At 63.4% G+C, this 12159-nt stretch overlaps 1 protein-coding gene across 6 annotated transcripts in view; it reads left to right on the forward strand.

Moving 5' to 3' along the window:
- The window catches only part of AGAP3 (ArfGAP with GTPase domain, ankyrin repeat and PH domain 3), a 59055-nt gene that overhangs the window by 45237 nt on the left and 1659 nt on the right, over positions 1 to 12159 (forward strand). For 2 of the 6 annotated variants that reach the window (XM_082471460.1, XM_082471457.1), the window contains exons 11-16: positions 4758 to 4926; positions 7902 to 8021; positions 9568 to 9705; positions 11391 to 11545; positions 11629 to 11719; positions 11898 to 12120. In XM_082471460.1, coding sequence (XP_082327586.1) covers positions 4758 to 4926; positions 7902 to 8021; positions 9568 to 9705; positions 11391 to 11545; positions 11629 to 11719; positions 11898 to 12120 — 896 coding nt within the window. The remainder of the gene's footprint in view (positions 1 to 4757; positions 4927 to 7901; positions 8022 to 9567; positions 9706 to 11390; positions 11546 to 11628; positions 11720 to 11897; positions 12121 to 12159) is intronic. The other 4 variants (XM_082471461.1, XM_082471458.1, XM_082471462.1 and 1 more) reach the window with 2 other exon arrangements.

Raw genomic sequence — 12159 nt, forward strand, 5'->3', positions numbered from 1 at the left:
GAGCGTCCGCGGGTGCATCGCCCCCAGCCAGAAAGAGCAGGACCGCGGTATTTCCCAGCAGAGAGGGTCTGGGCCCTCCTGGCTTCCAGCGCCCACAGCCCAGGCAGGACACACGGGTCCCCGCCCAGGCACCTCCTGGCTGCTGGGCTGGGAGCTGGCCTGTCTGAGGCCTCTGTTTCCCCACCTGTGTGGCAGTGGCCTTCACCCTCCCCTCTGCTGCATCCTTACCTGTTCCTCCTGCTTCACGCTGCCCGGGCTGGGCGCACTGTGCCCCCTGCTGGTCCCACAGCCCAGAGAGAGGAGAGGGATGGGAGCGCCCCAGAGAGAGGAGGAGAGGGATGGGAGCGGGGTCTCGGCACCGGGAGGAGAGTGCCCGGCGTTGTGTTTGCTTTTGGTTTCGGAAGGGAAGGTAAAGGCCTGAGGGATTGCTGTTTTTACACACAACTTAACAAACTGGAGAGCAGAGGCTCGCTGGGGTTTGCCGGTTCATCAGTCACCCAGCCAGTGGCTGGGCTGAGACTTGGCCCACGACTTTGAGCGTCGCCCAGATTTTTCCGTATGTGCCAGGAGCGCCTCCCTTCGGGGCTGCCTGAGAGTCGCTGGAGAGTTACCACTGGGGCAAGTAAGGTGGCTGGGTGGGTGGGGCGGGGGGAGCCGGCAGCCCACGTGCCCGGCCCGGCTGGGCGGCGGACGCTCTTGGAGTCCCGTCCAGCGCTGTGCTGCCTGTGAACTGTGTGTGGCTTAGTGTGTCGGGCCCCGGACAGGTTCTGGCGGCAGGCACTTCCAGGCTGTCGCTGCTTTCTTGCGAGGTGAATCGAAGAGGCCGCCGGCTCTGCTGGCCCCCGCCGGGCCACAGGACGCGGCGAGGAGGTTGAGAGCGTGGCCTCCCCATCCGTCAGCGCTTCAATGGCTGCCCTCTGGCTCCGGGGTCAAAGTGCACGTCGTTCCCCAACTCCCCACATGCTGGATGCCCAGCATGCGCAGATGGCGGCCTCCCTGCCCTCTAGACGCTTCTCTTCTCATTCAGGAGACACGAATCAGATTCGAAACCGTGGTGACAGTGAAAGCACGAGGGAGGCCAAGCCAAGGGTCTCCGTGCGCGGCCCCAGGGGCCTGAGTTCCCTCCCGACAGAGGCTGCTTTGCTCCAACCGCCCCTCGCCTCTCGGTTTCCATCCTTGGTGGCCGCCGCACTCCTGTTGCTAGCTCACCCACCTCCATCCCCCCTTTGCCGTGTTTTCCAACCTGAGCAAGCTTCCCAGCTGCCAGCAGTGAGCAGGGACCCTCCATATCCGGAGCTGCCCGCTTCCCTTGGAGGCGCCCTCCTGTTAGGGAGCCGGAGAGGAAGGCCCGTCTGGGAACTCCTGGCCTAGCCCGGCCTTGCCCAGGAGACGCGAGGGCAGCGGTGCTGGGGACCCGCCTCCCGATGGAGGCCGGGTGGCCTGGCGGGACGGGCCGGGCTGCAGAGGAAGGGCTTGTGGGCAGGCCTCGAGCCTCACGCCCAGCCCCTGCCTAGCCCCAGAGAGCCCGCCACAGCCTCTCCCATTTTGCAGCCAGCGAAGCCATTCACACAATCACCTTCTGTTAATTCTATCTGCAACATCAATTAAATTGTTTGTAGAAACTAATTGAATGTGGCTTAATCACACATCTTAATAGCTTTCCACGCTCTGAACTCGTTGTTAATTCCAGTAATAAAACGAGATGAGAACGCTGGCTGGGTAATTAGCGAGGAGGCTGGGGAAGAAATTGCTGTTTGATGGTGGGTAATAAAGGCAGCCGTGGTGACCGCTCTCCGGAGCAGCCGCTCCCACCGCCACTGCCGAGCCCCCCGTTCTGCTGACGGAGGGAAACGCTGTTGCTCTGCCCCGGACACCCCGTCCCTGCTGCTGCCTTCTGAGCTCCTGGCCGCACTCTCCCTGGGGCCAGGCTCCGCCTCTGGGCCCGGGCCTGCAGCTGGCCGGGTACTGGCCTGCTCCCCGCACCCCCCGAGCAACCAGTGCCCGTCCAAGGTGGTCGGGGATGCTGAGGGCCAATGCTTTCCCCTGACGTTGGTTGCTGGCTCCTCGGCCCTGAACGGAGTCCCTCCGTGTGGCTCTTTTTCTTGGCCTGGGGTCAGCTTCTCCCGCCGTGTCCCAGCCTGGTTATCCCAGGGCTGTCGTGGGGCCTGAAAACTGTTGCAGCTGCTGTGACCTCCTTGTGAACTAGAGCAGCCCAAGCTCCTCCCCCAGGAAAGGGACTGCAGCTGTGCCTTCGGCCCAGCCAGCTGTTGACAGTCGTCTGGAGCCGCTGAGCTAGATGTGGCTGTGTGCAGGGTCCTGGGTGCGTGCGGAAGCCGAGTCGGTGGGCTGTCGGGCCTGGAGTGAGGAGGGCCAGGACGGTGGAGTCACACGCTGGATGCTGGGCCGAGAGCAAGGCCAAAGGGCCAGCGGCCCCTGAGTGGGGCGGGCCAAGTTTGCTGGAGAAGGGACCAGGGGGGCGGAGCCCTGGCAGCGCTCAGCAGAGCGGGGGTGAGAGGTTGTTGGCGGGGAGGGGGTCCTCCCGTGGGTGGAGCCCACCCTCACCGACTTCTCAGTGATGTTGTTCTGTGCTTCTGAGACATGAAGCAGACCCCCTCGGAGCGGAGGCTGCCTGAGGCCAGGCACCCGGCACTGTCCCTCACGCAGGACCAGGCGGTGGAAGGAGGGCACGGGCGCAGCGCAAAGCTGCAGGGAAAGGAGCTCCTCCCCTCCGGCTGGCTATGCCCTTGTTGTCTTTCTGAAGGGCCATCTGCCTGTGAAGGCGTCAGAGCCGCTTGGAGAATAAAGAGTGAGTACAGGCCCGGCCAGGCCTCTGGGAGCCGGGCTTGACTGGCGAGGCCAGCGTGCCAGCATTGGTGGTGCCCCGTCCTCCCCACGCGCCTCCTGGTAGTCCTGCCACTGGCCCTCACGCTGGTCCCTCGATGACGCGCCCTGCGGTGAACTCCAGCCCGACGCAGAAGTGCGGGAGCAGGGCTGGTGCTGGGTGCTGTTTCCTTGTTCTCACTTCTCTTCATGACGGGAAACTCCCACGTTCTCTTGGCTCCTTAGGGCCAGGTGACCCCTTTCTACTTGATGTCCTCTCGGTCATTCACAGAGTGAGGGCAGCCCCTGAGCACCTCGCCAGCCCGCCCTGGCCCTGCTTCCCAACAGGCAGCACTCCCCATCGGCTCTTTTAAGCAGAGGACATTGTCCCTTTTCCCTGAAGCCAAAAGTTGAGAAGGTAGGAGGACACCTGGGTGACAAGGAGTGATGCTCCAAGTGGGTAGGGTGAGAGGGGTGGGGCCTGGAAGGACACGAAGAGTCCATCGAGCCAGATGCTCAGGGAAGCGCCCTGGATGCAAAACATCCCAGAGGCTCTCCTGAGGGAGGAGAGGCGCCCGTCCCCAGTCTGACTGGTGGAATTCCGTCCAAAGTTAAATTGGTGCCCCTGGCCCAGCTTCTGCCCCCGGGAAGGAGCTTTTGCCACATTTTATGGAGGACATTTGCTGGGAACTGCCCCGGAACTCGCTGGTGCCAGGGGCAGGGAAGCAGGAGTCAGCAGCCTGGAAGGAGAGATCAGAAGCAGCAGGGAGAGCGGGGCCCAGGCCCGGCGGGGTTTACAGCAGCCAGAGGGCAGGCAGGGCTGTGCTCTGCATAGCCCACCTCCCACGCCCCGGCCCCCCCGGCCCCTCCAGGTGCCACTCCCCGGGGTCGGGGGGGGTGGTCCCAGGCCGAGGTCGAGACAGCGGATGGTGGGGCTCAGCACCCAGTGGCTCCCGCTCTCAGGGTCCCTCCCCACTCGTCCACTTCCAGGGCCCTCTCGGTACTGACTTGAAGGCAGGGTTTGCTCCTGGGCCGAGGAGGAAGTTTGCCTTCCGTGCAGAGCCTTGGGCACCTGAAAAGCCTGGGCTTGAATCTGGCTCTGTCACCTGCTGATTGTTTGGCCTGGGGCAGGTTAACCTTTGTCAGTCTCAGTTTCTTCACCTGCAACGTGGGCATAGTAACACCTCCTCCTAGTGGTTGTGACGATTCCGTGAGGCGGTGTATGAGATGTAGACGCGATACACAGCTGTGGTTCAGTGGACGCCTGGCACGCGGCTGGGCGGGCGATATGATGTTGTCAGTGGTTGTTACTCTTCTGCCGTTGGGATACTCACTGGTATCTGTGGAACCATGGACTTGTCTCAATATCCCGAAGAACAGTGAAAAGAATCAAAGGCTTCCCTTTAACTCTTCAACAGATATTTATCGTCAGGTGCCAGTCTAAGGACTGGGGGCTGTTCTAGGCTTTATAAGTTCTCAGAGTCCCAAGTGGTGGTGGGAGCTTCTGAAAAGAGGGCTGAAGTCCTTGGTGACCAGCCACCCAGGGCCCGGGGCAACCCAGGCGTCCACATCCCACGGAGCCTGGCGGTGCCTCTCCTCGGCCATATGCCCTCTCTCCCTAAATCCCATCTTGGTTCAGTACTTGGCCTCCTTTGCGTTGCCCCCTGAGCCGTCTTCCCTAAAGGAGCCCCGAGCCTCAGCTCTTGGCTCTCGACCCTCTGTCGCCCCTGCCGCGCTCCCGGCTGAGCCCCGCCCCGAGCCGCACGCGGGCAGCCTTGGAGGTGTGCTGTGCGCGCCACAGAACTCGGGCTGTCCCCCTCCTCCCCCCCCAGCAGCACGGGGGAGAGACCCAGGAGTTGGGAGGGTCAGAGATGAGGTGCTGCCGAAGAGTGACCTGTCCTAACGAGTCTTCCTCTGTCTTGTCCACGTGGCCTTAGGATTACATGCAGAACATCCACGGCAAGGAGATTGACCTGCTGCGGACCACGGTCAAAGTGCCAGGGAAGCGCCTGCCCCGAGCCACGCCGGCCACGGCCCCTGGCACCAGCCCCCGCGCCAACGGGTTGGCCTTGGAGCGGAGTAGCGCACAGCTGGGTGGGGGAACAGGTGAGGGGGCTGCTGAGGTGGGAGGGGGGCGTGTGGCTGCCGTGGCCTCGTCTGTCTGGGAGAGCGGGGCGCGCCGTGACGGGCCCCGGAAGGGAGGCGTGTGGGGCTGCGCCCCTCCCCAGCCGGGTCCTCAGGGCTCCAAACACGCCGGCCACCCTGTGTCTTGCTTCGGGATCAGCTCAGCCAAGCGCAGTCGCCAAAACGCTGCCCTCGTGGGGTTAGTAGAGGTGGCGGCCAGCGGACCGCCTAGCAGATCAGAATGGGGACAGATAGCCTCGTGCTGACAGGTGGCACCAGCGTCTGGAGCCGAGGCAGGTGATGGTGGGGACGCCGGGGCCCTCTGGCACCAGGGCCACATCTCGGTCAAGTTTGCCGAATGGGCGGGGAGGGAGGCGGGAGGGGACAGAGCTGCCTGGGGCGAACCTGCTAACGGTCCTCAGGTCTGCAGTGAGAGGCGGGGGGGGGGGGGGGTCTTTGCTCAGAGAAGACTGAGTTCAGAGAGAAGCTGGAGGCCAAGCGGCCTCTGCCCCGAGTCCAGAAGTGGCGGAACTTCCTGAGCGTGCTCCTTGTTGGAGGTGAGGGGCCGGCACCCCGCCCTGCCGCGTGTGCCAGCACTGCCCCCCGTCTGGAGGCGCTGCGAGGGGCAGGTGGCGGGCACTGACCCCGCTGGTGCAGGGGTGCCGGGTGCAGTAGATCCGAAGTCGAGATTATCCTCCCCATGTTGTGGATGAGGAAACAAAGGTTCGGAGAGGTTAAATAACTTGTCTGTAAAATCCCACAGGAAGTGGTGGAGCTGGGTTTGAACCTGCGCGTGCCTGACTTGGGAAGCTATGTTCTGTCCTCTAAGCCCTTGAATTAGACAGAGAGGGAGCTAGTGGACGGAGGGAAGGAAGGAAGGAAGCTAAGGACAGAAAGGCAAGAAAGATGGGTAGGGCGCCGGGAGCCGCCCGTGGGGCTGCACTTGGGGCGGGGAGGCGGTCCGGTGGAAACAGGCCACCGTGGTCCAGTCCTGGGTGTTCTGCGCGGGGCAGGGGCGGGGCCGCTGGGGAAGGGAAGGGCCGGGGCGGGGCTGGGGACCTCCCGGAGCTGCCTGTGGACTGGCTTGGGGTTTCTCAGATGACACCAGAGGGAGCAGGAAGTGTGAGTGGATGGAAGGGGAGCCTTTGCTTGCAGGCAGGCAGCAAGGGGAGAGCTAGCTGTTCCCTCGGAGGGAGGGAAGGCCTAAGACACTCTGTCCTGTCACATTCCTGGTCCCTGAAGACCTTCACCTGGGGAGCGGGAGTGGCGCGTGGAGAAGGGGGTGCGCGGCACACTCACCCACGTAACTGCCAGTACCCGCAAACGCTCGCCATGTCCCCGGAACACATGGCCAGGCGCCACCCGAGCCGCGTCCCCTCCGCCGCGCACCGACCTCGCACACACTCACACATGTTTCCGCTCACCGGGCGATGTTAACATCTCATTATCTTTGTTACTGTAATTACATTATCCGCTGCTTTATGCAGAATTATTCTCCGAGGACTAATTGATGGCTCCATGTTTAATTCATTAATCATTAGCATCAAATTCGACAATTACAGTGCACACTGATTGTGGGATTGCAGGCGTAATGAGGGGAGAATTAACAAAGAAAAGGGAAAGCACTTTCCCTCCCTCGGGTTTTGGGTTGGGGGGCTTGGGGAGGAACTTGGGCCTGTGCTGTCTTTGGGTGGGGCTGGCGGGAGGGGGAATAAGATCTGGAACCCGGGGGAGATGGAAGCAGGCGAGGGGTGGCAAGAAGCACAGCATCTGAGAAGTTAGGACCCGAGGCTGCTCCCCTGGAAGGTTTCCTGACGGGGGTCGGTGCGGGGGGACCCCAAGAAAGGCTAAGTTTGCAGGGACCTGTTAGGCAGAGTGGGAGGGGGCTGGCACGGGTGCCACACGTATGTTAACGAGCACTTACTGTGTGTCTGGTCCTGCCTGGGGTGTTATGACAGATACAAGAGAAACACAAAACCCGCCCCCACCATTCAGTCTCGTGCTGTCCCCGGAGCGAGCATCAGGGACGTCTGGCCTGTTCCTTTACCTTCTAGTGGCTTCTGCGCACATCTTCCTGTCCCTTGGCTTCCAGAAACTTGACCCTTGTGCTTGCAGGGCTGGTCCGGGGCCTGGTGTCGGCCCTCGCCCCTCCCTCCGGCTTGTTCAGCTTCAGGGCCCGTCTCTGCCTGTCACTAACGCCGGGCACCCGGCCACCTGCCCAGCGTTCAGTGCAGACCTCCCTCGGCCGTGGCCTTCTGGCCTCAGGCCCCACCCTGTCTCAGGTCAGCTGAGGTGAGAGGGCAGTGTCACTGTCCGCGGCCGGCCCTGAGGCCCGGGGGCCGTTGCCACCATCTCCCCACAGGTGACTCGGGCCCGGGGAGGGCGCGCACTGCCGGCCCCGCCGCCCCGGGCTTGGCGCTCCTGGAGTCTTCGGTTCCCCTGGCTCTGCTGTTCTTCCCCGATGGGAAACGAAAGATTAATTTTCTCCAGCCCCACAGGATAATTACTAATACTAATTAGACATAATTACTTGAATTTGATACACTTATTCCTCGTCAGAATGGCAGCAAAGCTGAGGCACAGCAAATGGCATATGTGGCCTGGAACAGGGTTCGGGGCCTGGCCCGGAGGGGCAGGGGCTGGGATAGCGGGGGAGCAGCTTGGCAGTGATGGGGGGACTGTCCCACTCACCCAACTTCTGGCTCCCGATCACAGGGAGGGGACAGAGGCATGGACCCTGGAGACAAGGTGGGGGTGTGAAGTCTGGGCCCATGGGAGGCCTCCGGTTCTCCAGTGATCCTGGCCCGGTGCCTGGTGAATCCAGGAGCCCCTCATCCTGGGTCAGTATCCTGCTGGAATTTCTCAAGCTCTGCCCGTAGCTGTACTTTCAGGAAAGTCTGTGGGTGCCCTTCCCCCGGCCTCCCCTTCCAGTCTGACCCTTCCCACCCCCCCCCCAGGTGCCCCCCACTCGGCCAGCAGCCCAGCCTGGGCTGGCCCGCGCCCAGAGGGGCTGCACCAGCGCTCCTGCTCCGTTTCCAGCGCCGACCAGTGGAGTGAGGCCGCTGCCCTGCCCCCAGGTATGCAGGACCCGGTGAAGCCGCAGAGGAGGGCAGCCCGGGAGGCCGAGATGGGGAAGGGGGCCCGGCGGAGCCCTCCAGGGCTTGTGGCAGAGCCAGTGCCACGCCTGGGGCATGGAGTTGGGGTAGCTGCCCCTGTGCTGCCCGCAGGCCCGCGCCAGCGGCTGGCGCTAGAGACCCTCCCTCTGCAGCTCCCCGCCGCCCACCGCTGTCCCCAGGCGGCGCTGGCGGCTCCCGCGTCCCCATCAGCCCCCCGCGCAGCCGGCTCATCAGCCTCTCCGCGGGGGGCACGGGGAAGCGGCGGAGTGGGGAGGTCGGAGGCTGGGGGCTTGAAACACATTCCGAAGGCGGCAGCTAGCCCGCGTGGAGAGGGGGTCCCCGCAGACAGGATCAGGGAGCTGTGAGCTGTCCGGAGACGTGGTTTCTCCCCCGCGCTGCCCCTCGGTAGGCTGAGGCCCCACCCAGTCTAGGGGGTCGAGAACTCTCCCTTCCCACCTCCGCCTGCTCCCCTTGGCCTCGTCGTCGTCTTCCCCTCACTTCTTCCCCCGCCCGCCTCTTCGGCGAGCACCTCCACGCTCTCTCCTCACTCACCCGTAGCCCCACATCCATCAGCAGTCCTGAAGGCTAGAGGGAAATGGGCGCCGCCCTGCCCTCCTCTCCTAAGTGAGGCTGTGAGAGGGAGGAGACTCCCTGGGGACCGGGCACACCCGCTGCTCCCACGTCCCTCCTGCTGGGCAGCAGCGCGTTAGCTCTCCTCCTGACTTGCCTCCCAGAGACCCTGCCCCGGCCCGCATCCCAGCAGAAGCGCAGAGCCCGGCCTGAGCTCTGACAGCAGGAAGCAGCTGGGCGCCCACAGCCCCGGGTCTGCGCCACCTCCCCTGCCCGGCCCAGGCCGCCCGGGGGTGGATGTGGAGGCCTGAGAGGGCAGCCGGGGGCGCTTCCCAGGGTCACCGTCCTGCGGCCTGTGCTGGCCTTGGTGGGGCCCCTCTGTTGAGTCTGGCAGGCGGAAGGCAGGGAGGGAGGGCGCGTGTCTGCCTCTAATGAAGTTTGACATTTAGTGGTGAGCGCCGGGCGGGGTGTGGGAGACGGGAGCTTGATTAGTGCGCTCTAATTGACAGTAATTAGGCAGCTCCCTGATTGTTTCTAATTCTGCTATTAATTGTGAGGAGCGGGGAGTGTGATTGAGGATAAATTTGGTGCGGAGCTGCCGGGTCTCCAGCTCCCTTTGAGTGCGTTCCCCCGGCCGCCTTCCGCCCTCCAGGCTGCAGAAGCCGGTTCCCTCCTCCCCTTCGCTCTGCCCTGCCTGCGGTTCCTACATGCTCCTCTCCACTCTCCCTTCCTCCAAGGCCGGGGGCGCCTTGGGGTCGGGACTCTGTGGACAGACCCCTCCCGGGGTGCGGATGGGGCGGGAGTGCCCCCCCTTCCCCCCACCCCGCCCCGCTTGGGCCACCCAGCTGCAGTTCAGGGTGGAGCCCCCAGCACCCAGGGCAGGGCCTGTGCTGGCCCCCTCCCCTCTCCCCACACTTCTCCACCTCTCCCTCACCAGCCAGTGGCCCAGCTGAGGTGCTCAGTTCCAGCCCCAAGCTGGAGCCTCCCCCATCTCCCCACTCCAACCGGAAGAAGCACCGGAGGAAAAAGAGCACCGGGACCCCCCGACCAGACGGCCCCGGCAGTGCTGCTGAAGGTTAGGGGGACCCCCAAGGGAAACCGGGGCACAGGAGGTGGGCAGCGGGACTTGGGGATAGTGCCTGAAGAGGCACACCCTTTTTTCTGTATTAGCTTAAGCACTTTCTAATAATAACTTCCAGTAAAAGCAGCTCCACAACTTTTGGTCATCTCAACCTGGTATCTTAGAAAAGCTCTTGCTTCTGCCTAACTTAAACGCTTCCTGTGAAAACGTGAGCTTCTTTTATTCTTACGGAAGGTAAAAGACAGCAGGCTGCTCCTCCCGCAGCTCTTCCAAGGTGGTGCGGGCAGGACCTATGTTTTCTGTGTCTCTTGTATCACCCACTGAGGTTAAGCAGCGCTGGGCGCAAAATAGGTGCTTCATACGCGTGTGTGTTTGGCTGAGCCTCTCCTTAGTCTTCTTTAGGCTGAGGAATTCCAGCTCCTCAGGTATTGTTCCATAGGTCCTTTCTCATAATCCCTTATTAATCGTAGCGCTGCTTCTCTGATGTTCCCCAGAGTATCTTCAAAATGTGCCTCTTCTCAGTGGTTGGAGTGTCTTTGCTCCTGAATAAGGTTAACCTACATGGATGCACGGTTGATGGTTTCTTCTCTGATGGTTAGGGTTAGGGGCGTGGCTAGGTGGGGGAGATCATCTCTAAGGGAAGGAGCCACCTTTCTCAGCCAACCGGTGATACGGGGTGATCAGTGCTCACGGCACGGGGTGCACCTGTACCAGGGAACTGAGCCCCACAGACTGTCACCGTTATGTAGTTCAAAGATGGTTGGAAGCAAGGTGAGGTGGAATGGTGGAGCTTGGGGAAAGAAAGGTACCAGTTTCTCTACGAAAACAGTTCTGTTAAGGGCGCCTTAGAGCAGGAGCCCGCCAGGAGGACTTCCCTTGGCGGGGCCGGGGGTTGGTGGGCGGGGAGGGCATGTTCAGTGTCACTGGGGCAGGAGGCTGCCCCGGCAGGACGTGTGGTCTCACTTGGGCCTCCTCACGGGCACCTGTCTCTCCAGCCCCACGACACACTCGCACTGCTTGTTAGGAACTGTTCACCCACGGGGCGGTGACCATCGGGAAGGAGATCCCCGTGACTGTCTCCTGGGGGGCCTGGGGGAGCAGAGCTGGGAACAGCTTCACCACACTGCTTGGGACGTGTCTGTCACTGCAGCTGTCCTCAGGTTCCTATCTGCTCACACGTCCGCGTTCGTCTGGGGAGGAAACCTCTCCTCCTCTCCCCATCCCCTTGCCCTCCCTGCCTGCCTGTGCCAGGGTAGCGGGGGAGGGGCGCGGCTCCCAGGAGCCCCACGCTGACGCCGTCAGGAATATTGGGTTTAATGAGCTGCAGAATGAGGCGGCTGCAGCTGACATGTACGGATGGTGCCCACCCCCGCCTTCGCCGCCCCCCCAGCACTGTCTCCCAACGCCCCATCACGTCCTTCTCCAGATACTCAGCTCTGCTTTCCAGACCCATTCCCAGCAGTGCCAGGGATGCCAGATCCTCGCTTCCCCACCTTTTTCACCCAGGCTCCGCAGGTGGCTAGGATGGAGGTCTGGGGGCTCCACACGGCTCTCTGCCCCCTACTCCCCGCAAGGTGCCCTGGAGAGAGTGGTCCTCGAGGCTGGGTGGCGTGTCCCTGCACGTGCGTGCCGACAGGGGCCCTCTGCCCTCACGCCGGTGCGTGTCCGTGTGCCCACAGAGGCCGAGGAGTCGTTCGAGTTTGTGGTGGTGTCCCTCACCGGGCAGACGTGGCACTTCGAGGCCTCGACGGCGGAGGAGCGGGAGCTGTGGGTGCAGAGCGTGCAGGCCCAGATCCTCGCCAGCCTGCAGGGCTGCCGCAGCGCCAAGGACAAGGTTGGCCCAGAGGCCCGGGTGGGGTGGGGTCCCAGGTCGGCCTCGCGACTGACCAGCCACCCCTGCCTCTCCCCCCGAGGCAGACTCGACTGGGGAACCAGAATGCGGCTCTGGCTGTGCAGGCCGTGCGCACCGTTCGTGGCAACAGCTTCTGTATTGACTGCGAGGCCCCCAGTGAGTGCCGGGCCGGCGGGGCCGGGCTTGTGGGTGGCTTAGAGGAAGCGCGACCAGCTTCGCGGAGGAAGCTCTGCAAGCGGCTTCTCGCAGGCTGGGAACCGCGGCGGGGAGGGCTTTCCTGGTGTTCTCGCTCTGGTTGCCCGGGGGCTTCATCTTGCTTCCTCTCCGCACCTAGATCCAGACTGGGCCAGCCTGAACCTGGGAGCCCTGATGTGCATCGAGTGCTCGGGAACCCACCGGCATCTGGGGGCTCACCTGTCCCGGGTCCGCTCCCTCGACCTTGATGACTGGCCACCTGAGCTGCTGGCCGTCATGACCGCGATGGGCAATGCCCTGGCCAACAGTGTCTGGGAGGGGGCCCTGGATGGCTACGCGAAGCCAGGGCCCGACGCCTGCAGGTGAGGGCGGGGGGCCCCGGCGCTGGCCGGCAAGGGAGG

The sequence above is a fragment of the Balaenoptera physalus genome (assembly GCF_965194825.1).
Source record: "Balaenoptera physalus genome assembly, chromosome: 8".
Taxonomy (NCBI): domain Eukaryota; kingdom Metazoa; phylum Chordata; class Mammalia; order Artiodactyla; family Balaenopteridae; genus Balaenoptera; species Balaenoptera physalus.